Below are 27107 nucleotides of genomic sequence, written 5' to 3' on the forward strand. Positions count from 1 at the left end.
CACATCGAACTACTAATCGGAGACCGTATATATATTCTTGATTGACCTTCCAAGGCGATTTAGTCACACTCATAGGAAAAAGTTTGCTGAAAATACCAAACACTGTATGCTGAATACTAGTAGTTAATTTTGCTGCTATTGCAGTAGTTTTCTGCTATTACAGCAGTAGTTCTGCAATTTCAGAGCAGCAGGCTTATTGCTATAAAGTCTGTTGTTTGCTGAAAAGACTGCTGCTTAATTATGAAGCGGATGTTAGAAGAAAAAATAAAACCCAAATATAAACGTGTGTTTCAGTGGATGTTTATAAAGGGTGATTTTTTAGCTATTATATTTTTGGGAACGCTGGTTTAAATAGCTCACGCGCCTTTTGTGTTTTGTTTCACTGTCAAACATTTTCAGTTTGGTCTATAATTTAACCATAAATCGTCTTACAAAGGAACAACGCTTGCAAATTTTTGATTTTTTTTTTTATCAAAATGCGTTATCTGTTTAGAAAGTTCATCGCGCGCTTCTTCAATTTTATGGACGAAGCTCATTTTTGGCTCAATGGGTACGTGAATAATCAGAACTGTCGATTTTGGAGTGAAGATCAACCAGAAGCATTGCAAGAGCTACCAATGCATCCAGAAAAATACACAATTTGGTGCGGTTTATGGGCTGGAGGCATCATTGGACCGTACTTCTTCATACATGATGCAAATCGTAATGTAACTCTGAACGGTGAGCGCTACCATGAGATGATATTCAACCTTTATTTGCCCAAAATTCAAGAGCTTGAATTGGATGAAATGTGGTTTCAACAAGACGTTGCCATGCCACACAGCACGCGTAACCATGGACTTATTGAGACGCAAGTTTGGTGAACATTTTATTTCACGTTTCGGACCGGTCAATTGACCGCCTAGATCATGCGATTTAACGTCTTTAGACTATTTTTTGTGGACCGATCAATTAGCCGCCTAGATCGTGCGATTTAACACCCTTTAGACTATTTTATATGGGGCTAAGTTAAAGCTCATGTCTATACGGACAAGCCAGCTTCAACTGACGCATTGAAAGACAACATTAAAGCATTTATTCGTGAGATACCGGGCGAAATGTTGGAAAGGCTATGCCAAAATTGGACTAAGTGAATGGACCATTTGAAGCGCAGTCATGGTCAATATTTGCATGAAATAACCTTCAAACATTCTATATGGACCGTACTATCGAGACAAAATTAAGGTTTCATGCATTTTTCTTGTTTTTGAATAACTTTCCTATAGCCGTTAAAAAATCACCCTTTTATCACCACTGAATGTATACTTTCCATAATATTTTTTTAATTTAAATTTAGATACAAAAGGCCATGCCAGTCATGTAGCCATTAGTAGAGCAATAACAAAAAATGCCAGCAAGCTCAGCCAAATTTCGAAATGTGGCTTCCAGGGGTTCAATAATTCAAAAAGGGAAATCGGCTTATATGGAAGCTATATCAGGTTATATACCGATTTAAACTGTACTTGGCACAGTTGTTGAAAGTCATAACAGAACAGTATGTGCAAAATTTCAACCAAATGAAAATTGAGGCTTGCAGGGGCTCAAGAAGTCAAATCGGGAGTTCGTTTTATATTGGAGCTATATCTAAATCTGAACCGACATGACCCATTTGTAATTCCCAACCTACCTACGTCAATATTAAGTATTTGAGCAAATTTTCAAACGGCTAGCTTTACGCGTTCGACCGCTATCATGATTTCGAAAGACGGACGGACGTATGGACATGGCTACATCGACTCAGAATGTCGACACGATGATGAATATATATACTTTATGGGGTCCTAGATCAACATCTTGAGATGTTACAAACGGAATGACTAGATTAGTATACCCCTATTCTATGGTGGTGGGTATAAAAAGACCATAACTTTTTTTCAGCAGATTTTTGTACTTAAAACTGCAGATTTTATTTGCGGATCTAGCTGACCGAAATGTTTACTAATACAGCAGCCCTATGTTTGCTGAAACAGCAGTAATATCTGCTTTCCTATTTTCAGCAGACAAAAACTGTTGTGTTAGCAAACATTTTTGCTGTTTTGAATAAAATTTGTTTGTATGCATGTCTTTCCATTTGTAGAAAGCACGATAACTTTGGAAGCAATAAAGCTAGGCGCTTGAAATTTTCCATGAATACTTCCCATTGGTATAGGTCAGTTTCCATTCCACTAATAAACCTAGGGCAAACTTCTCACATATCCCTGAGTGCTGTCCGATTCAAATTTTAAGCTCAATGATAAGGGGTCGGAACGGCGTGGCGCAGTGCGACACCTTTTTCGGAAGAAATTTTCACATCAAAGGTGAGGCCATCGTAGCGCAGAGGTTAGCATGTCCACCTATGTCGCTGAACGAATGGATTCGAATCCTGGCGAGAACATCAGAAAACAATTTTTCAGCGGTGGTTATTTCCTCCTAATGCTGGCTTCATTTGTGAGGTACTATGCCACCAAACAGAAGTATCAATTCGTTCGAATTCGAGATTCAATAATATGTAGAATATGAAAAGAATTAGTGAACCGCCATCAGTGGTCAAAACTACCCGTTGTATCATTTGAGATGGAAAATTACTTCGGGTGGCCGTTTATGGGCTCAAAATATCGTACGTAAGTAAAGACGATCGTTTCAGGAGTTTACAAATTGCTCAATTGGGAAATTTTTCTCGTCAAGAACAGCAACGCTTTTGCTGCTCCGAGTCTAACTTTTTTTGCTTCAGTGTAAGATCGTGCGCCTTTGGGACTTATAAGGCCTTGAACTCGTTTTACAATATATATGTCGAAGCCTCTCACGGGAGATTTTCAGATTTTAAGCCATTTGTTTGCCACTACGGCATGGATTTTGGGCCTTCACTCGCCGAAACATTTTAGGAGTTGCTGCAATTATTCGGACCACAACCGTGGCGTTTTGCAACGCTACCAGTATCATCAAAGCGATTTATTGTGCGATACATAAACAGTTCATTTTGAGGTTCTTGAGTTCGCCGAAAATAGTCCATGTAATTTTCCAACCGAATATAACGCAATCACACCATCATGAAAAACTTTCTTATTTTTGAATAAATTCAGAAGCAAATGCTTTTGGTGGTTTGTAATAATATCATGTAGCCGTCATTTCTAGCTGTCAAGTCCGCCGCTACCCTTCATTTAAAAGGGTAACTGATTGTTATTTCGAACTCTTGCAAACTGAAAGCCTAGTTTAGAATATCCCCTATTCCCTGGTAGTGGTTATAAAAATAGTCGTTAAAATTACCAGTTTTGCTATTTAATAAAAAATTATGATAAAGTGATTGGCGGCAATTGTCTCACCCTCTCTACAAAAATATTAGTCGTCATTGCGTTTCATTGTCATTATCAACCATATTTTCTAAATTAAACTCTTTTTGCTGTTATTTGTCTTAACGCAGCCACAAGACATTGTAATGCCTTATCCGAATGCTTGTGGATATCAACATCAGCTTAATGTAGTTTGACATAAATTATATGGCACTTCACATCGTAAAGACAAAATGCTGTCATGCGAGAAAATGTCATAAAACATTTTCCCCATAATAGCGCATAAATAACATTTAAAAGCTCTTTTTTGAAATTTCCCTTTCCATGAGCCACAATGAATGACTGACTTAGAAAAAGCAAAAAAAAAAAACAAAATAGCGACGCAATTTAATTTCATTATGCATAAATCATGAATTCAAATGCAGATATGGCAGTCAATAGCAACAGCAACAACAACCTGGCAATAATTGGCAACGATTAATGACAATTGGCACTCTCATTGTCGCTATTCATTTCATCGATTCGCTAGAAATCCACGCTCCTTTGCCATATTTATGGGTATCATTTGCGATTTCAGCCCATTCATTAGGCGAATTTTAAACCATTGTCAGTCACACTGAATGTGAGAGTCATTTAACAAAAAAAAAGCAAAAACGATGTAAACAATGCGTGGGGGGGCATTAAACCAAAACAGAACTGATTAAAGTTTCGCTTTTCTTCTAAGCAGACGAATCATCAATGAGAAGTTGATTTTAAAATGTGATCAACGCACGATCGACGCAGAAAATGCTCTACGCGCAATTATTCAGGGCTTTGGCTAAGGCGACTCATAAACTTTCCTTTGGTTAATCGAAAGATTATGAGTCGCCTTAAAAGCATTCCAATTTCATAGGCAAAATCATTTTCGAATGTGCATCAGCAACTCTTATTGCATCTTCCTAAAATCTGCAACAAGTAATCCAAGATGTGTGAAACTTTTTTTGTTCATAAATTTGTTTTCTCGAATAACCAGATATTTCTTGACTTGATCATAGTTTTTTCTACAATCTGCCAGTTATGTGTATCAGCGACAAACTCTTCTAGTGCTAGATTTTTTCGGAAAATGTGTATCCAAGAGTATTTCCAGTGTTTCCTAACATTGTATGAATTTTGAACTGTGTCCTGCTATAGCGCATGGGGAGGCTAAAATTGTGACTAACCTGAGGTTTTTACCTTATTCAAGAGTTGTCTGCAACTCTCACTTAGACGAGTTAGTTAGTCTTCTGACGATACGTATGTGGGTACCGTGAGAACACGAGGCTATAACTGAGAGAAAGAAGTATGAATTTCGGTATCATAAGGCGTCACATAGGACTACGGGCTTATGAAGAATAGGTGAAGCAAGTCACAGCATGCGGGCAGTGGGGATGTCAACAATTTACATTCAAAAAGCATAACCAAAATTGTAAAAAAGAGTAAAACTTTGGGTAAATGGACAAAACAAAAAGCACTAACTTCGATTTTTTGAAAATTTTGCAAATAGGTATGTAGTTTAACTAAAAATCGTGGTTTAGCATTGGAATTGTTCTATGAATAAGTTAAAAATCAAAGAAGATCACACCGAGTGTAACGAATATTTTGATCGTCCAGCTATTGATTTCGTTAACCTAGTTCAAATCCCGGGTAGAACCTCCGAAAAAATGTTCAGTTGTGGTTTTCCCTTCATTCAGCAGTAGTTTTCTCTTCATTCAGTAATGGTTTTCCTCTCATTAGTGATGTATCAACCCATTAAAGACATTTCTACGAAGAGGTTAAACGTTCGGATCCTGATCATTGGGGACTGCACTAGTTGATATGAGAGAAGTATCTCCTATTTCTTAATGGAATGTTTGTGGAAAAATTTATGTAAAATGAAATGTCAAGTATACATTTTTTTCAAGGGAAGCATTATATAAAGCTTCCCGCGACAAAAAGCGACAGTAAAAACCTCAAAGGGTAAAAAGGAAATGCAAAAATCGTCCACTTAGAGCGTTTGGTACTAGATGGTACTCTTTCGGGTTTTGGTGACCTAAACAGCATTAAATCTAGTTGAAAAACTCTAAGTAGGCATCCCTGGTTGCAACATTTACCAGCTCTCGCGGCTAACTGACTGCAGCAAGGGCATCAGAATAAATGTTCAACGGTAGTTATTCCCTCCTAATGCTGGTAACATTTGTGAGGTCCTATGCCATGTGAAAACCAGTAAGGACAGGCAAAAGTCGGGCGGAGCTGATTATATAATACCATACATCACCGAGTTTACGTTATACTTTTGATGTATAGCACTTATATCCAAATCTAGTCCGACTTTAATTTTGCATACCTATTGAAATATCGAATAGAACCTTGTACGATTTTCTTACGATTGTACGAAAATTGTGGCCACTACAGCCTTAAAAGTCGAAAAACATAAAAGATTTACATGGGAACTTTACCTAAATTTGGTTCGATGTTGATGAAAGTTTTTGCATATAGTGCGACGTTGAAGCTATACTGGCCTTCTGCTTACTTCCTTTCAGTTTTCTCACGATCCGGATCTCACCATAGGATTTTCGTCGTCCTACATGTCATTAACTCAGGCAGAGTCGCCTCGAAAGGGTTCGCGTTAACCAAGTTTATTGGAAGGCCTCTGGCCTTCACTGCCAAATCGTTTGCTCTTTCTTTCCCTCTTACGCCGCTGTGGCCCGTCACCCGAACGATGCGGATCGTGCCATCCTCAGAGAAGGCGTTAATCTCCTTCTAAGGTTAGGTTAGGTTGAAAAGAGGGTGCGGATATTAATCCGCCCCATGCCACATGGACATACACTTAAACTAGTAATCGGCTTGTTGTGCGCCGACAAGCCGATTTTTTAGTATAATCGGCGAAATAATACTAAATACTAAAAAACTAACCTCTAAAAAGAAAATCTAAGTTAGGAATTTCGTGCTACTTACAAAATCCTTAAATGTTTTCCATACCACGCCCCTAAGTTGGATCATGTCTGGCATTGTGTCCCAACCTAAGTGCCGGTATCTGTTAGCCGCGAAAGCCGGACAATGACAGGAAATGCTCCAACATCACGCATTCTTCCCTACATGCCCTACATATGCTATCACTTGCCGCACCAATTTTATATATGTGAGCTCGTAGTCCTATGTGTTCCGTTATGATACCAAAAGCTATTCTTACTTCCTTTCAGTAATAGACTCGTCCTCTCACGATCCGGATCATCACATATGATTTTCGCAGTCCTACCGACTGTATAGCTGTTCCACAGTATGCAAATCCGCCAAATCAACAGACTTCAGTCCCTGGGTTCTCAATGTTGACCCCCAGGCACACTCTGTCTTCTAGCTTTGAACCAACCGTGTAACATAAACTTCCAGATGGGAATACTAGGGTTCCGTCAATCCAAGACTATGCCTCTGGCAGCAGTGCCGCACACTAGAACTCAAGTATCGTCTCAGATATCCAATCGGAAACTTTTCCATTCCTTCTAGGTTTCCTATCTTCGCCTCGATAATACCGCGATGGTATAAGCTGCTACTAACCTCAATCCATTCTCCCATCGCTTTAAGTCTCAAAGACGGAGTGGCTGCCTCGCACTTAATCTGTATATCTATGGGTCGGATATCTAGAATAGGCTACAGTGCCAAGACAACATGTTCTCTGAACCTGTTGTATCATCCTTACGTTTACATGAAAGAACTTGACAAATGCGACTAATGGTGCAGGATATATAAGAATCGGTTCGGCCGAACTTAGCACGTTTTTTCTTTACAGGAAAAGGAAAATACTTATTGTTTTGTTTTAATACCCTCCACCATAGGATGGGGGTATACTAACTTCGCTATTCCGTTTGTAACACCTCGAAATATTGATCTAAGACCCTATTAAGTATATATATTCTTCATCGTCTTGTCTGTCTGTTTGTGAAAAGCTAACTTTCGGACGAAATCTTGAAATTTTGTACAAATACTTCCTAATAGTGTAGGTCGGTTTGGGATTGTAAATAAGCCATATCGGTCCATGTTTTGATATATCTGTTATATAAACCGATTTTGGACCTTGACCTCTTGAGCCTCTAGACGGCGCAATTCTTATCCTCTTTTGCTGAAATTTTTTATGCGGTGTTTTGCTATGACTTCCAACAACTGTGCTAAGTATGGTTAAAATCCATTTATAGCCTGATAAAGCTGCCATATAAACCGATCTCGTATCTTGACTTCTTGAAACTCTAGACGGCGCTATTCTTTTTTGGCTAAATCTTGTACGAGGTGTGTTGTTATGCCTTTCAACAACTGTGCGAAGTATGGTTCATAATTTGGTATAGCACCCATAACCCATCTCCTGATTTTACTTCTAACCATATAGGACGCAACTCTTATCATTATCCTCCGTTTACGTATAAAAAGATACCGCGCAAAGGACTTGTTTTACATATAACAAGATGCCTTGACAAATGCGATCCATGGTGGAGCGTATATAAGATTCGGCCCGGTCGAACTTAATCTTGTATTTGTTTTTGATTCAATTATTGTTGTTGTATCTTTGCTCCAAATTCGTGTATTACCCGATATAGCTCCCATATAAACCGGTCTCTTGAGCGCCTGCAAGCCGCAATTGTTTTCCTATTTGGTTGAAATTTTCAACCAAATAGGTTGGAGGCCACCGTAGCGCAGAGGTTAGCATGTCCGCCTATGACGCTGAACGCCTGGGTTCGAATCCTGGCGAGACCATCAGAAAAAATTTTCAACGGTGGTTTCCCCTCTTAATGCTGGCAACATTTGTGATGTACTTTGCCGTGTAAATCTTTTGTCCAAAGAGGTGTCGCACTGCCGCAAGCCGTTCGGACTCGGCTATAAAAAGGAGACCCCTTATCATTGAGCTTAAACTTGAATCGGACTGCACTCATTGATATGTGAGAAATTTGCCCCTGTTCCTTAGTGGAATGTTCATGGCGAAATTTGCATTGCTTGAAATTTTGCGCGTAGTGTTCTCCTATGCCAATATCAGTGGCAAGCATGGTACAGATCGGTCTACAATCTGATATAGCTCCGATATAAACCGATCCTACGATTTTTCTTCTATTTCTTCAAATAGCCTAAATTTTTGGCGATTTGGCAGTAATTTTGTACGTAAAGTACACATCAGTTAAGTTTGTATAAAATTTTTAATAGAATTCAGGTTGATGGGTTCGTCTGATATATGTGCATAGCATAGAGTGCAAATCTACATAATACAAAAAACAACACAAAAAGCGTAAGAAAAAATCTCAGTCATGACTCACCCGGCAAGCACACACCGCCAAGTAAGCTTCACAAATAAGCGATGTTTTTGTTGTAATTCTCACTCTTTTTTTTCCATATTTAATAAATAGTATATGAAAAAATTATTAAATAAAAATAAAAATAGCAACGACGTGCGTAGCTCTGCATCGAAAAAACTCAAAAATTAATGATGGTGCTGGTGACGCTTACTTTAATCATCACACACTGTGGAAACACCAATAAAATGGCAATCATCATGTTAATCACCATCATGATGATGATGATGGGAGGTGCTGATTTTCAAAGGCATTCGATGCAGGCAACGACCACTACCATTTGAGTTTAATCATTTAGTTACGATTTTAAATCGCTAATAAATGGAATCGTTTTAAAGAATTCTTCCGTTTTTCCGACATTTCTATTTGACGAACAAAACGAAATTGAAAGTTTTTTTTTAATCCATATTTATTTAAAAGAGATAATCACCAAACGAAGCGAAACGAACATTTTAAATACCAAGACGAAATATAAACGAAATATTTTTGAAACAATTATTTTCTCTGCAAAAAAAAAAAAAATACGAAAGCGCAATGAGCATCTACGTGGATAAAAATATGAGTACGTTTAATAATTTTAAGGGTGGGGTACATGTGTGTGACTAATGCTTTTTTTACTTCATTCATTCCAAGCCTCTAAAATTTTCACGGAAATTTGGAAACATTTTGGGGAGGGACTTTTCCGAGGTTTTGTTGTCAACATGGAATGTATCGTCATCTTGCAAATGAATGCTTTGTCGTTGAATGTCGTTGCAAAGCTTTTAAACCTACCGCCATATGATTGGGAGCATACTTATTTCATTATACCGTTTGTAATACATTAAATAATATCGATCTAGCCATGTCCGTCTTTCCGTCTGCCCGAAGAGTTGAAATTGCAAAAGCATTCCAGCTCATAATCGTATAGGTATTCAGCCGGCCTTACTTAAATTATGTACCGAAGCTCGATTCTAATGATTTCTTTGAGGAAACTTCTTAGAATTAGTAGTGGACTTCGATTTTCACAACTGTCAAAATTGACATACCCTATAAGTTGTACCCTCCTTTTGCATCCCTTTGTTTGTAACACCTAGAAAACGTGGTTTTAAGGTCAAAGAAAAATATGCATATATTCTTGGTAGTTATTCCATTTTGAGTCTATATAGCAATATTCGAAACCATGCCGCCCGAAATATTCCACAAGCACTTCTTGCTGATGTGGATTAGATTGTAAATGGAACAAATCAGTCCATATGTTTGAAGTCATCACACATACCAAATTTCAGTGTAATTGGACTATACAAAGACCTCTAGGTGCTCAAAAAGTCAAATTGGAATTCTGGTTTATATGGGAGCTACATATATCAGCTGATAGAGAGATTCAGATCAAACTCTGTACAGATATTGGAATTCCTACTGCCAAAATCTCTAACTTTTTGTCACTCGATTCTTTCGCCAATTCTTCAAGACCAATAGTTCTTCCTAAGAAAATGAACTGATTTCGATGAATTTGCGAAAGAATTGAATAACAACAAGTAAAAAGCCATTATGTTCGGCCAGGCCGTGAATACCCACCACCTCGGGTATATATGTAAACTACCTTTCGCCATAATCCAGTGAACCAATAGCAGCTATATCGAAATATGGTCCGAGTATTAAACATCATGGCAAAGCTAGGCTAGGCAATGTGGCAAGTCGTTATTTAAACATTTTCAAAATATTTTTATACATTTACCCTTGTACTTTTTATTGTGCTATAAATTTCCCATCCACTTTCTTTTTATACTTTCAGTGCAACGAGGAATCTTAAATCTGTAAGTTAATGATGGAACGGATTTCAGCACAAGTTGGCATTAAAATCCATATCGTATCAACCTGGCATATCATTTTCAGTATCATGTGTGTCTAACCATTTTCTTATTTCTTTTAGCAATACCAGAAGTTCCCCGAAAAGTGAAAAGAAAACCTATAAGGCCCTACGCAATTCCCAAACGACAAGTCTCTATTTGGAAGATGGCCTCAAACCGAAGCATCCCATTTTCGGTGCCCCACTCGATCAGCTGGAACTGAACCGTACCACAAATGTACCACGATTTGTGGCCGACTCCATCGAATACATCGAACGCAAGGATCGCATTGTCCAGGATGGTCTTTACCGAGCGTGCGGCAATAAATTCTCCATAGATGAACTAAAACAAAAACTAACCAAATCCTATATCTACGATCCGAAACTAATAACCGCCGATGATATTCACACAATAACCAGTCTGCTGAAACTATTCTTCCGTGAACTACCCCAACCGCTGATACCGCAAGAGACGTACACTCGTCTGGCCAGAGATTTGCTGAAAATGCAAGACGGCATCGATACTTTTCGAATAGCGATAAATGATATGCCAGAACCGAATAGATCCACGCTGGCATTTCTAATGAAACATTTAACGAAGTAAGTAAAATTTTTGCAAAAATAATTAAACAGGCACGGGCAAACTTAAATTTTTAAATGTTCTTAAAGAAATTGTTTTCGTTCTCATCTGTTAAATCCTAAGGATATACTAACTACGTCATGGCAAATGCAAATTTGCCAATGAATATTCCATTAAGGAACAGGCGCAAACTTCTCACTTATCAATGAATGCAGTCCGATTCAAGTTTTAAGCCCAATGATACACAGAAAAAAATCTCAGCATAATTTTTTCAATTAAACATTTAATTGAAAATATAAATGTTTTCAATTAAAAAATTAATTGAATCAATCATCTTTTATTTAAATCCAGACGTTCTTCCAATTATAATCGTGATTGAAATGTAGGTAATTTTCAATTAAAAAGTTAATGGATTCAGTAATTTTTTTCATTGAATCTGAAAAATTTTCGTCTTTGGTTAGAAAACTTTTTAACCATATTATTGTCACAAAGAGGGACGTGTGAGCACTCCAAATTCTGTGGCCTAATCTAGACTTGAAGAGGTCTACCGCTTTACTGTCATTGGCTAGAACAGACGTCTCAGTCATTGTGTCCGTCACTGTCTAATCGGAAAACATACTGAAGGTTGCAAGCAACGACTTTTGCAGAAGCTGTGAGGACATCGAAGAAGAAGAGACTATAGAACACCTTCTGTGGGTGTGTCCCGTACTAGCAGTCAGAAAGAGTTACACTTTGGTTACACTCAAACAAATGAGAACCTGTCTGATTTAGTGGATGTGAATGTTCGAAATTTGTTGGGCTTTTTAAAGCGATCTGGATGGTTCAACGAAAGGAACTAGAATGCATCTTCCTTCTTCTGTTCCTGTGGTATCACAATGGACAAAAACATCTAAGTGGATCCAATGGCAGACTTCCACTTAAACCTAACCAAATCTAGATGTGATGACTTCCAGGGCCGTACGTTGGTATGTTGCATTTGTATCGTATTTATTGCGAAATTGCCTCTATGATACAAATACCACATTAACCACGCTCGATAACCCTCTCTATAAACTGTACTTTTCCCAATGACAGATTTTTTGTCTGCAAGAATTACACTACTTCCATGGTATGCATATGAATCTGTGCATCTGTTGGAAGTTCCATTGAAGGCTTCGAACGCCAGACAACGGCAACGGCTCTCGCTATTGCTCCGTGTGCCTAAGTTCGAATCCCAGCCGGGCTCTGCCGAATTTTTCATTTTCAAGTTTTTTTTTTAAATCGGGGGCTTTTGATGTGGTAGTGCGTATAATGCGGATATCTTAATGTCATAACGACGATTGGCATGAATATCTTCTCAGACAGCCAGGCAGCCATTAACACTCTGGGGCACATTTTTCTGAATTCAAGAACCGCGTTCGACTGTCGCAGATCTCTCAACGAGGTAGCTAAATAGTTCAAAATTCAATTGTTCCCAGGAAATTGTAGAGGAGATGAGCTTGCGAGACTAGGAACTACCTTTCACATTCCAGGGGAACTTGAATCTGTGAGTATGCCTCTAGCGACATATAAGCTAAGTCTTTAGGGTCAGACCTAAAGGGCAACGAATGACAGATGGCCACAAAGTGCGGGCTGTGAACACTCCAAAATGAAGTGGCCCAATCTAGACTTGAAGAGGTCTGTCATTTTGCTGTCACTGGCTAGAACAGTCGTCACTCAGTCACTGTGCCCGTCATGACAGTTCACTGTCTGGTCGGACAATTTATATAGCCTAGTCCATACTTAAAGAGGTCCACGGCTTTGCTGTCGCTGGCTAGAACAGACGACTCAGTCATGATAGGTCACTGTTTGAACGGAAAACATGCAGAAGCTGAGAGTACGTAGTGAAAAAAGATGAATAAAAAACACCTTCTATGGGTGGGTCTCGCAGTAGCATTCAGAAGGAGTTCATTTCTCTAAGAACTTGTCTGATTTGGAAAATGTCAGCATTCACAAGTTGTTTGCCATTTAAAAGCGATCTGGACTGTTCAAAGGTATGAACTATAAGCCATCTACCTTCTCCTGTTCCTGTGGCATCTTAATGAACGAAAACGTCTATGTTTGTCTGATGGCAAACTGTCACTTAAATCTAACCTAACCTCAAATCATTGAAGAGCTCCAAGACTTCCGTACCGGATGGCGTTCAACGATTTCATGCACTCATTCCTGAGATCGAAATGCGAAATTTTGAATGCGATGTTCTGTTACGACTTCCAACAACTGTGCCAAATACGGTCCAAACCAGTCTAGAACCTGATATAGCTCCTATGTACTTATCATCCTTGTTCGGTTCCTTCAAGCTTTAATTTTTGCTAGTTTGACAGAAGTTTGGTATGTAGAATAAAATTATGCCCGTCAACTTTATTTTGTATAAATTTTAAGCAGAATCTATGGTGATGGGTTCCTAAGATTCGACCCGGCCGAACATAGTGCATTTTTACTTGTTTTCAAATGGCATAGTTCCTCACAAATGTCGCCAGCATCAGCAAATGATTACCAGCACTATACATTTTTCTGTTCTCGCCAGGATTCGAACCCAGGCGTTCAATGTCATAGGGGGACATGCCAACCTCTGCGCTACGATGGCCACCACACATAGCAATGGTAGCAGATGTATTATTAAAAATTATAGGATTATTGCAAAATTATGTGCAATACCAAAACTGATTGAACTACTGCTTTCTCGAAGGATATCCCTTTTTGTCTCCAATAATTTCACCCTACTAACACGCATTTGTTAGACGGAGGTCGACTGTTAGAACTGGCGTGTCATGTGTACGATGGTTTTGCAGACAGACTTCAAATAGATGTATTCAACACTGATTTTACTAAGGCTTTTGATACAGTGATTCACGATTTATTACTGTATAAACTTGGCATGATGGGTTCCCATCAGTTTTTATAAATTGGTTAGCTTCATATTTACAAGGCCATACACAATGAGTTTACATTACCGATATTCTTTCCAAGGATATAGCTGCTTGTTCTTGGGGCCATCATTGCTGTTTCTTAAATGAACTTCCATTGGACAGAATACTGTCTTCAAAGATTTAAATTTTTGCAGTTGATGTGAAACTTTTTGTAATTTCGATTTTTCTTATCGGCCACTATGCTTGTAGAGTGATCAGCACTCTCTGGTACACTGGGGAAGTGTTAAAGGCAAGGCGCTAAATCTTAAGAAGTGCAAGATGGTATCTCTTGTTAGGGCCAGACCTGTTCTGGGTGACTATTACATAGGTTCTTTTAAATTAGATGACGTGGATTCATTTACTGATCTGGGTGCTATTTTAGTTAGTAGATAACGTTTGATTCAATTTGCACATTGATTCGTTCGGAGTCGTTGTTGAGTTTTATAAAACGGTGGTCAAAGGAACTTTCACGTTTCTTATGTGACCAAGTGTTTATTGACAAGCTCACACGCCAGGCCTGTATTGAAAAACGGATGTGTGATTTGTAATCCTTTCTACAAGTGCTATTCAGACAGGTTATAACCAATCCAGATACTATTTCTTTGTTTTTTAGCTCTTAGAGAGTTACCATGCAGAGCTGCCAGAAGTGACGATTTTATGTCATCTTGACTATTTTTTGTCCAAAGTGTGTCACTTTGACGCTTAACGATGTTCGATTCGAATCTCTTTATAAGTTTATTGATTGATTTTGGCTAATTTAGGAGAGTAACGACAACCAACAACAAAACTTAATTTCTAATTTATTTTTATTTCAAAATTTTACTTTCATAATTTTTAGTTAATGTTAAAAAAATAATTTTGCTTTTTATTTCATTTACAGTGTCGCAGCCTGTAGTGCCTCCAATCGCATGAACGCTTCCAATTTAGCTATTGTTTGGGGTCCCTCATTATTCGCCTTGAACGAGGACAAAACCTACGATATAGGACGCATGAATTCCCTAGCCAAAGCGTTAATCGAAAATTATAATCGAATTTTTCACATAAATGAACGTTTGCTATAGGCTATAACCAGTTGTTCATAATTTATAGATATGTGTACTTTTTTTGACATAACATTGACTATTTGTGTAAATTATTTATTATTATTGCGCCTTCCCTTCCGAAATTGTCCTCCTGAAAACAAAGCTTTACTCATTAGATTTTAGTGTTAGACCAGCAACTCAAAGCCTGCAAAATCATGGTGCTTAAGGACATCATGGTGGAATATTGAAATGAAACATCACAATGCCCATTATACTCTTACATGCCCACACAAAAATAAAATCGTACTTTTAACAACTATCACAACATACCAAATATTTTTTTGTTTGTTTCAAAAAAAGACATTCATGTTTTACATAATTAATAACTTTTTATATTAAGTGCGTATATACTTTACAAAAATAATAGGAATAGTGTGAATTTTCCAAACGACTTTAGTTAAATGCAAAGTAAAGAAGTTTTTCTTAATCTACCGCCTGAAGTTAGGGAAAACTGTAGTTTGTAGTCAATTATTGTTATCATTGATTTTTAAATAAAAATTCAAAAGTAACCGCTTGCAACTTATACTCAGATCTTCAGATTGTCAATTATTGAAAATATTCGTTTAAATCATAAGTTAGTAGGTGTTCTTCAATACTTAAAAAAATTATACAAATTTTTGATTTTAAGGTAGACACTTATCTGTCTACCTTGAACATTCATGTCTGAAAGATTCATTAATAATTTTAAATTTGTTTTCATAAACTTAATATATTTTAAATAAAGAAAAGCTTTTGTTTGTATAAAAAAATTATGTGATAACGTAGCTATGTAAGACTGTGTATATGTGTGTGCTCTTTTGTATATAAAAATAATATAAAATAAAATAAAAATAAAAAGAACAACAAATTAATTCTAACCTTGAAAACAGTTTTATTTTTTTTATAATTCTTAAATTAATATTTAAACTGCGCAACATTATTTTTGTTAGGTCTGGAGATAGTAGTAACCGTAGAATGGACGTGTTTTCATTTCGCTCCTCGAACAAAAATATCCGTATCTCGGAATAGGTACCTATTAAGAAAAATTTTGAACCTTTTAGGAGTAGGCTCAAAATGGACTCCAAAGGCCCAACAGTGAAGACCATGGCGTGTTGTCCGCCCCTCCTCCTGTAATCGAGAGTAATTCTTCAAGCGCACAACCAGTCGTCAGACTAATTAATGAAGAGATGGATAAACCAGAGGGATGCATAGTTCGTCCGAGCCTTTAAGTAAAGGTGGCGTTTTCGATTCAGATTCCGACATAGACAGTCACAATGAAACAGTCATCTCAACCGAATCGAGAGATGATGGCAAGAAGGCTGAGTAAGCAATCCGGGCAAGGCGAAGGAGACAGAGGAGTATTCACATATTTAATTCTCAGTCCCATGGCCCCTGAGACTTCATGGAAGACTGCGACTTCCAAAAGAACGACATAGCCATCACGGAAGGGGAAGACGGTCGCTGAAAAGGTAAGAAGCCGCCCTCTTACGTCGGAGGGACAAGGAAGCACAACAGCGACCATCACCGACTGTCCCAACAATGGGAAAACTAGGCTCCTAATATTAAAACATCCGGCAGTGCAGGGGCGTGAGACTCAACACAGCCTAACGAGCAGGGGCCCAAAGTCGGAACCATCAACGACTTTCTCAAGAGTCGGAAGACTAGGTTAGGCAAAGATGAGATGATATCATCACCCACTCCCAAGAAGCCCATTTACTGGAATACCAATGATTGAGTTCATCCAAATAAACCTCCGCCGGAGCATGAAAGCTAAATACGCTCTGATGGAGAAAATCAACAAGGGCTAGATACATATTGCCTTAATCCAGGAGCCAGATACATATTGCCTTAATCCAGGAGCCGGAACAAAGTTTCGGGACTGAACCATATCAACTACCAATTATTCTATGCTAACACCGGTACTCCGCTGAGGACCTGCGTTATTTGTCACACAAATTTAAATTATTTTCTTTCCCCAGAGACAGGGGGACGGTGGAGTATAACTGGTATCACTTCATCAGCCTTTCGAACAGGGACCCGGAGCGAGTAACTTTTTCCACTCCGCTCCGACAAAAAATTTTCCGCTCCGCTCCATTATTGCCTATTTATTTTTAAATGTTCTTCTTTTATACACCGTGCTCTATGAAATTATGTATTAACTTTGCCATTACGTTTACAACATCAAGCTAAATTCACTCCGATTATATGTATTCTTGACAGCCGTCTATATCGGACTATATCTTTATAAAGCTTACATATAAACTGATTTTGTGAATTGATTTATTGTGCCTCCAGAGGAAGAATTCTTATCCGATTTGGCTGAGATTTTGCAAACCGGACTCTTTTATAACCTCCAACATTTTTGTTATGTATAGTCTCAATTGGTCTGCAACAGTTTATAGCCCTCATATAAACCAATCTCCCGATTGTACTTCTTGAGCACCTAAAGGGCTATGACCTCCCGATTTGAATTCCTAAGCGTCTAGAGGCCGCAATTATTATTTGATTCGACTGGAATTTTGCATTATGAATTTTCCTACAACCACCAACACCCATGCAAAGTATGGTCTGAATCCGTGTATATTGCTCCCATATAAACAGATTATTCCATTTTATTTCTTAAGCATATACCGGAAGCAATTGCTAACCAAATTTTAAAAAACAAATAAAAACGCATTAAGTTTGGCTGTGCCGACCTATGGATACCCACCACCTTGAATATATTTACTATCCTATTTTATTATAAACCTATTATTTCTATATTTGTGTCCAAGTATGGGCCAATTTGGATCATATTCGGTACAGATACCAAGAAGTGTGTTTAGGTCACAGGTCAAAACTTCAAGGTTATAAATGAGGTTTTTATTGCTGTGCAAATCGCTCCATATGGCAGCTATATCCAAATATGGTCTGATATGGACCATACAAAGTTCGCATATCGGGTAGCCTAGTGCAACTCCATGTTCCAAATTTATATCAAAGTATGGTTCTATCTGGACCAAATTTGGTTCGGACAATGGGAAATCTAATCCAACTCACTGCTCTAAATTTCAGCGAAATAGGTACTATATTCAGTTCGGACAATGAGAGACCTAGTGCAACTCACTATTTCAAATTTTAAAAAAATCGGGGAGCAAATGGAACTTTTATGGGCTTAAAACCCTAATTCGGCAGATCGGTCTGTAAGACAGCTTTATCAAAATATGGTCCGATCTGGACTATTTTCTGGTCTGACAACAAGAGGCCTTGTGTAACTACTGTTCCGAATTTCAGCGAAATCGGGCAACAAATGGGGTTTTATGGGTTTAAGACCCTTAATCGGAAGATCGGTCTATATAGCAGCTAAATCTAAATATAGTTCCATCTGGACCAAACTCGTTGCGGATGTCGACAGGATGTCACTGTTCTAAATTTCAACAAAATCGGGTGATAAACGCTTCCTTAAACCGATAGGTCGGTCTATATGGCGGCTATTTCTAATTATGGCCCGATATGGATTATTTTCAGTTCGGATATCGGGGGCCTTTGTACAACTCGCTTTAAAATGGGGTAATGTGCCTGTACCAAAGGCATTGGTTTGACGTTTACTTTGTTGGAAAAACTTTTGGACTTCATTCGCTCTGACCCCTGAACATCTTTAACGCTCATATCTTTACTTATCTCTTTTCTCCCTATAGAATATACCTTTCTCATCTTTCCTTCTTTACAGTAGCCACAAACCTCCGTTTGGTTTGTGGCTACTGACTGAAAGATTGCTCTGAATCGATTTTTTCTTTGGAGCATTGCAAACTTTTGCACTAGGTTAGGTTAAAATGAGAGTGCGAATTACACTTCGCCCCAATATGGACCAAAGACTCTATGTCAAAAATTCACTGTTGCTCACAAATTCGTAAGTGCCGGAGTCTGTTAGCCGCGAAAGCTTTTTCATTTTTCCCGCATGCCCTACACACGCTGTCAATTGCCTCACCAATTCTGCAAAAGTGCGCCACCAATTCTGCATAGTACTATACTAAGTCAACTGTTATGACACCGATAGGGATACTAATTTTTTCCTACTTTCTCTCAATACTAGCCCCTGTTTCTATTGCCCTAAATTATAATAAGTGTGTCAATTAGGTAAGGTTTAAGTGGCAGTCTGCCATCAGATTCCACTAGACATTTTCGTCCATTGTGATACCAGAGGAACAGGAGAAGGAAGATGCCTTCTAGTTCCTGCCGTTTAACCAACCAAGTTCTCAAAGCGTTAAGAACCTAAAGGGCAACAGCTTTTGACAGCCAGTGCGGAACACACATACAGCAGATATTCTATAGTCTTTTCTTCCTCGACGTCCTCACAGCTTCTGCAGAAGTCGTTACTTCAAACCTTCAGTCAGTCAGCATGTTTTCCGTCCAGACAGTGACCTTTCGTGACGGACTGAATGACTGAGACGTTTGTTCTAGCCAGCGATAGCAAAGCGGTAGACCTCTCAAGTCTAGATTAGGCCACATAATTTTGGAGTGTTTACATTGAGCGTTTGAATTCAGAAGTACGTTCTCCAGCGATTTGATATCTGCCTGGCTGCCTGAGAAGATATTAATACCAATCGTCGTTATGACATTGGATCTTAGTCATTTCAACACTTATTTAATTACTCCTTCTCGATATGACCAGTACAAGTTCTTCAGAGTTCACCCCAAAGCCCACCAGGTCGTCTAGTTTGGAACCATCCGTATAGAAGTCTATGAAACTTCTATTAACAGGGATACCGAAGTTCCAATCTGTTTTTTATATTGGCACTGTACTTTTTATCAAAAAGCACACTGCCAGGAACATCGGGCATTGTATCAAAGATAATACGGTGTCCGTAGCCGCCGCATGAGAGATTCGTACGAAGGGTATATCTCAGAAGTATATCTCTAATAGCATCACGAAACTTCCCTAAAACGATACAGCCACATGATATGCATCGCGACCACTTTTACCTCTAGGGACAATAAGTGAAACCTCCTTGAGGTGTTCCACTGCTTATCCATCTACAGATTCCAAGCCTGCCGTAATACATCTTTTAGTGAGTAAGTTATGAATAAATTTTCATAAGGTAGTATTGATGCCTACAAACTCCAACTCTTTCATGATTGGCGTCCATTGTATGTATATATTTTGAGGGAGAGAGTAACCTCAATGTAGGCTAGGTTGTGAAGGGCTGTTTCAATGAACTTTGCCTTACTATATACATGCTGTTTCCGAGAGAGGCGATCTCCAGGGAAATATGCCCTCAAATATGTTTCTATCAACCTCTCTAGGCTTGGGCAAGACTTCTATGTCCAAGCATAGAAGACATTGACGACAATGTCAACAGGATTACGACTGCAATAGTGTGGTCTTTCGAAGATAGTTGTCCTCTTCGGGAAAGCAAATCAGTCCAATAAAAACCCTGGATAACAGGGGAGATTCTCATCAGATGGGAAAGAGGTCTAAGACTTTACAACAGAACACGTCATAAAAGGCAGAAGTTTATTGCTCAAAGAATACAATAAGATCACCATAGTGGCAAAACGTGCCTCCTGGAAGCTTTTCTGCAAACAGGTCGATAACGTTAATGACGCCACCAAGATGAAAAAGTTTCTCTCAAAAACCCATGTCCAAACTGAAACGTAAGTAGACGACATGGGAGTGAGATCAGAGACAACGGAGTACATGTTGAGGCTTTTGATGAAAACGCATTTTCCACATAATACGACGAGATTCACGGAGACATCGGAATCTTGGAAGAAGAAGGTTGATCGAAGTCTTATCATTTCGGAAATTATAGTAAAAAAAGCATTGAGGAGCTTTCAACTATTTAAGTCACCCGGATCTGATGAGATAATTCCGTCCTTACTACAGAAGGAGGCGGATTATCTGGCGCCCCATATGACCACTATTTTCATAGCTTGCCTAAGACTTGCATACATTCCGAAAGCCTGGCAGGAGGCTAGGGTGGTATTTAGACCCAAGCCCAGCAAGGCTAGTTGTGCGACGCCAAAGACCTTCAGACCTATAAGCCTTACGTCCTTTCTACTCAAAACCATGGAACGTATTTTAGAAAACATAATAAAGAGTGCTCAACTACCAACGGCATCCCTATGTCAGGGGAAGGTCGGTGGTGACTGCCCTGTACGTCGAAGAATCCTTCGATGCCAAGACGTACACATTGGCGGTATGCATTGACTTCGAAGGAGCTTTTAACAATATGTGGACCGACACACTGATCCAATTCTTAGGCCGGTAACAAGTGAACAGGGTCCGTAGGGGCTGGATTAACCATATGCTAAGGAGCAGGTGGATAAATTATGGGTCCCATGACATAAATATAAGGGAGAAAGTGGCACAAGGCAGAAGTGAGCATTTAATCGCCACTCCTACGGGCAAGGAGGGATTTGAACCAGTCTGCTACGTAGTCGTGTTATAATACTTGTAAGAGGTAAGGATCCGTATTAGCTGTGCGGAAGAGCCGAAAGGGTCTTGTAGAAGGCAGACGATTGGGCTAGACCCAGGGGTCTCAATGCTAACCCAAAAAAGACAGAAATCTGCCCGTTCGCGAGGAAGGCGAAGGTGGGCCAATTTTACGCACCACGTTTCCTCAATAGAACGGTTTAGATATCTGACAAGGCCAACTACTTAGGAGTGATCTTGGACAGGAAACTGAGATTGAAGTGTCACATTCAGGAGTATGCCAATAAAGGCTCAAAGATGTTGGGCACCATCTAGATGGGCCGTAGGCTCAAAATCAGAGGATAGCCCCCTAACTCTACAGGAGCGTGATTAGATCAATACTTACTTACACCTCAGTAGTTTGGTGGACTGCGATAGAGAAAAATGCAACGTAAGGGCATTACAACAGGTACCGAGAACACGATGTCTTGGCTAGGCAGAGCGATGAGGACAACACCCATTAGGGCACTGGGGACTATTCTAGATTTAGTGTGAGGCAGTCTCATAGCCGCAGTTATGATGGGACGCAGTCCGAATGGATAGAGGATGATCAGGTCATACCTTCACGACATAATCGAGGCAATGATAGGAAAACTGGACGGAGTAGAAGAGGTTTCCGATCGGATACCTGAGACAATACTTGAGGTCAAGAGCGAGGCACTGATGCCAGCGGTATTGATGGATTGGATTGATGAAACCCTTTACGGACAGTAAACTGGCCATCATGACAATAACAACCAAGACGGTAAGTTCACGAACAGTCTTGGAGTGTAAGAAGGAGATTAACGCCTTCTCTGAGGATGGCACGAACCGCATCGTTTGGGAGCCAGTAAGGAGTAAGGGAGAATGAAAGAGCAGACGATTTGGCAGTGAAGGCCAGAGCACTGCCGTCAATAAACTTGGTTAGCCCGATGCCTTTCGAGGCGATGCAGTCCGAGTTAAGGGCGTGGTCGACGAATGCGCTTGTAACCCTGTGGAATAACGAAATGGTCGGTAGGGCGACGAAAATCATATAGGGAGATCCCCATCTTGAATACACAAGCCTATTACTGAAAAGACGTAAGATGGAGGTCAGTATAGCTTTCGGTATCATAACAGGACACACAGAACTAGGAGTTCACTTATGCTAAATCGGTGATGCAAGTGATAGCAAATTTAGCATGCGGATAAGATTATGAGAAGTTCAAGAATTCTTGCCCTGCTTTTGCGGCTAATATGCACCGGCATCGGCAGATGGAGACACAATAGCAAAAATTAACCAACTTAGGGGCGTGGTATGGAAAGCAATTAAGGGTTTTGTAAGTAGCATGGAGTTCCTAATTTAGATTTTCTTTCCCGAGGTTACTTTATTAGTATTTGGAGCGCACAACAAGCCGATTACTGGCCTAGGTGTATGCCCATAGTGGCAGGAGGCGGATTAATATCCGCACACTCTCTGGAGTCTTCGGCATAAAGGATGACAGACTAATTTTACGAAGGTCTTTCACCTTCGTGGGGTAAGGTTTCCTGCTTTTGAAATGAATTTGAACCTTGTGTTCCTTCAACCCACGGGTATAGTACATCTATTTCTCTATAATTTTTCATATATTCAAAGAGGTCAACATTTCTGATAATCATAAATTCCCAATAATAATTGTTCCTTGGAATTTCCCCAAGTAACAATAAAACATACATACTTATACAATTTGTTCTGCTTATTTAATAAATTTTTTGGGGAAACCCTCGAATAAGAGCATAGTAAATCCCCGCAATTCATGAAGCATATAGAATAATGTTTCTCAAATTCCTATACATACAAGCAAAGATCACATTCTTATCGATATTTGGGTGTGATTTACAAAATAAAAAAAACCCAATTGTGTTGAAAAAATAAAAGTACTTCATCTAAAAAATAAACCACTATGCAATATCGTTATCTATTGAAAATCGTTTAGATGCTCTCGCCATAGTGTTTTGTCGTTCAACACTACTCCTGGTAGCTCCCTTGCCACTCGATTTAGAGGAAGCATATCACCAATATTGTGCTCGGCAAGACCAGTATGGCGCATTGCCACTGTCACACCATGTATTGTACATGGAAGCCTTAAATTGGAATATAGCCAAGACTATCAATGGGGACGCGAAGCTACCATTCAGCATAATCACAATTTGTTCACTAGTCACGACGGGCGCTGTACCATTTATGCCTACGCCCAGGGCAGTCGGAATTTCGACCATAACCGCACTGACTTTGGAGATGGCGTTCAAGCAAGATGTAATTTTTAGTTCTTTTAATGTTTAATGTATTATAAAATTTTTACATTTTCTAAGAACTGAAAGATGATGAAGAAATTTATTAATAACCACAAGGTTCGAACGATTGAAGAAATTTGGTACAAAGTTTTGGCTTTGTATGTGTTGCTGATGCTAGATGTCTTTTTGAGGAGATGTTGACTGTTGAAGTTTATTATACCCTTTACCATAGGATGGGGGTATACTAATTACGTCATTCTGTTTGTAACACCTCGAAATATGCCATAAAGTATATATATTCTTGATCGTCATGTCATTTCAAGTCAATCTAGTCATGTCCGTCCTTCCAATAGAGCGCGCAATTCTCATCCGATTTGGCTGAAATTTTGCATGATATAAGTTGGTTGAGATTGAAAATGGTCAAAATCCAATATGGCACTGTTGCAGGCCATTTCTTTATCTAAATAGGAACCGATTTGGATGAAATCTTGTGGATATATTAAAATCAGCAACAAAACGATCCGTACCAAATTTTGCGCAGATCGGTTTAAAATTGTAGTTCCTGCGGCCATTTAAGTGCAAATCGGGCGATACATATATGTGGAAGCTATATCTAAATTTGAACCGATTTTGATGAAATCTTGCAGATATGTTAAAATCAAAAACAAAACTGTCTGTGCCAAATTTTGTGCAGATCGGTTGAAAATTGTAGCTACTACGGCCATTTAAGTGCAAATCAGGCGATACATATATATGGGAGCTATTTCTAAATCTGAACCGATTTTGATAAAATTTTGCAGATATATTAAGATCAGCAAGAAAACAATCCGTGTCAAATTTTGTGCAGATCTGTTGAAAATTTTAGTTACTATGTCCATTTAAGTGCAATTCGGGCGATACTTTATATGGGAGCTATATCGATCTCTGAACTGATTTTGATAAAATTTTGCAGATATGTTAAGGTCAGCAAGAAAACAATCCGTGCCAAATTTTGTGCAGATCTGTTGAAAATTTTAGTTACTACGTCCATTTGAGTGGAAATCGGGCGATACTTATATATGGGAGCTATATCTAAATCAGAACCGATTTTTACCAAAATCAATAACGTTCTTCCCTGGGGCAACAAAGTGATATGTGCTTTTCGTAATGATTGTACAACAAATACGACCTTCACTTTGATTACAAGAATACATGGGCTCACAAACGGGCAGACGGATGGACGGACGGACAGATAGACGGTCATGGCTAAATCGAATCAGAAAGTGATTCTGAGTCGATCTGTATACTTATCAATGGGTCTAGCTCTTCTCCTTCTTAGCGTTGCAATTAAAAGAACAAACTTATAATACTCTGTACCACAGTGGTGGTGTAGGGTATAAAAATATGTTGACGAAATCTTACGAAAATTCGAAGATTGACAAAATTGCCTACCAAGTATCCATTTTAACAACATTACCGGTACGAAAAGTTTTGTTTGAAATTACAAATTCCTTTGAAAATTAAATTATTTTATGGGTCTCATACACATTGATGTTATACTAGATATGTGCTTACACTATCTTTATTAAGGGATTTACTCATTTGTTAATTTTATTAAAATCTTAACACAGCATACTATAATCCGTATAGTATCTTTAATACAAAACACAATTAAAACCTCCACTTTCCTTGAATACCACCGCCAAAGCTATTGCGATTGTGATCAAAATTACGGCTACCCTGGGCATAGGCATCGATGGAACCACGACCATCGCGACTGGTGTACAAGTTATGGTTATATTGAACAGAGGCTTCACGTCCGCGTTGATCCTTGCTGTATCCAATGTCTACACTTCCATGTTGAGGAGAACGTGCATGACGTGACAAATGCCGCACTCCATATTCTTCTGGAATCGAATGTATGTAATCAACATCTTCTTCCAATTCCACAGGTGATGATGCGACGAGTATCACACACGATACCAAAAGAAGGATATACTTGGCAGAGAACATTTTTATTTCAGCAAATTGCTCGTAGTTCTGATTATTTTCAAGTGATGTTTAAATTGCTGTTTTGAGTGTTTTACGAGTATATATATTGAGAACAGCTGCAGTGCCTTTATATAGCGATTTTTCATCTGAAATGAAATTTCCCAGGGATTCACACTTTACTGATAAGGCTGTAACGGTGATAACGGATGGCTGTGAGCAGATGTATAAATGTTTGCATTTGAATAGAACAATTTAAAGGGAATTTTGAGGACTTACCCACATGTGGGTAAATATCTGTTTTAAAACAAAAAATTGGTGACTAAGCAGTTCTTTTCCGAGGAAAAATATAATTCGAATAAAAAACTTTTTGCACACACTACTATGTGATACCTTACCTTGGAATTTATGAAATTGAATCTTTTGAGGATAAACATAGTATGACATTTGAACCCCTGACTACACTAAACCTCAAAATGGAACCTATAAGCCAAAATCAAGCCATTAACCAAATTTAAAGATAGCCAGAAATGGATATATATATATATATATATATATATATATATACACATATATGTGTATATATATATATATATCCACCGTCATTCCGTCATCTTATAGATAAAGGCAAGGGTATTGACTCCAAAACGGCTGAACTGATTTTTATAAAATTTTCGGAGTATGCAGGTTTGGGCCTCCGATGAAAACAGTGCTCTCCCCCTTAACCCATATTTAAAAAACGCCAAATCAATTATATTGGATTGGTGCACCGATTAAAACTAAAAAAATTTATATACACTCTTAAGGTTACCCAAAACATGTAGCTGGTTTATAAGTTTGGGGTCGAATGAACTGGGGAAACGCCCCACCCACAAAACACTCCAAATTGGCATGTAACACAATCAGGACAATATGGGTGTCAACTTATAGGTATTTAAGAGTTTAATACGAATTTGATGTAAAAATTTGGCTATAAGTTCCGGGGGGCCGCCCCAATCCCAATCTGGACATATACAATAATTGGGACAATAAGGATATCAAATAAGAGGAAGAATCTGATGTAAAAAATTTAGTACCATGTGGCTGGAACCTTCCACCCTTAAAAACCACCGACACACTATGGGATAGAATCGAAAAAACTTGTAAAATTTCTGCTGTTTTGAGAACGAGTGTAGATATCCAAGTAACAGTCCCAAAAGTTTTCAGCTATAATCAGCTATACCACAAAAAACTATTTGAAAGAACAAAAATAAACTACATTACCAACAGAATTCAAATTTCACCGTAAATTATATTGATTGAAATATAAGTAAACAAAACAAAAGAATCTAACATAAACAAGTAAAAAGGCGTTACGTTCGGCCGGGACGAACTTTGGATACCCACCAACTCGGGTATACATGTAAAACCCCTTTCGTCCCAATCCGGAGA

The 27107-nt window shown here is 38.6% G+C and overlaps 2 protein-coding genes across 3 annotated transcripts in view; one reads left to right on the forward strand and one right to left on the reverse strand.

The window, feature by feature from the left end:
- LOC106088560 (uncharacterized) overlaps positions 1 to 15552 on the forward strand; it is a 68359-nt gene extending 52807 nt beyond the window's left edge. For both annotated transcript variants that reach the window (XM_013254138.2, XM_013254137.2), the window contains exons 4-6: positions 10401 to 10422; positions 10539 to 11054; positions 14842 to 15552. In XM_013254138.2, the coding sequence (XP_013109592.2) occupies positions 10401 to 10422; positions 10539 to 11054; positions 14842 to 15022 (719 nt within the window). In that variant the 3' untranslated portion in view covers positions 15023 to 15552. The remainder of the gene's footprint in view (positions 1 to 10400; positions 10423 to 10538; positions 11055 to 14841) is intronic.
- Positions 15553 to 25241: 9689 nt separating this feature from the next.
- On the reverse strand, positions 25242 to 25786 carry LOC106088557 (uncharacterized). The gene has a single exon (XM_013254134.2). The coding sequence runs from the start codon at positions 25698 to 25700 to the stop codon at positions 25359 to 25361; it is 342 nt and encodes a 113-aa protein (XP_013109588.2). The 5' UTR covers positions 25701 to 25786; the 3' UTR covers positions 25242 to 25358.
- Between the last annotated feature and the right edge of the window lie 1321 nt (positions 25787 to 27107).

This window comes from Stomoxys calcitrans, chromosome 4, assembly GCF_963082655.1.
Source record: "Stomoxys calcitrans chromosome 4, idStoCalc2.1, whole genome shotgun sequence".
NCBI lineage: Eukaryota > Metazoa > Arthropoda > Insecta > Diptera > Muscidae > Stomoxys > Stomoxys calcitrans.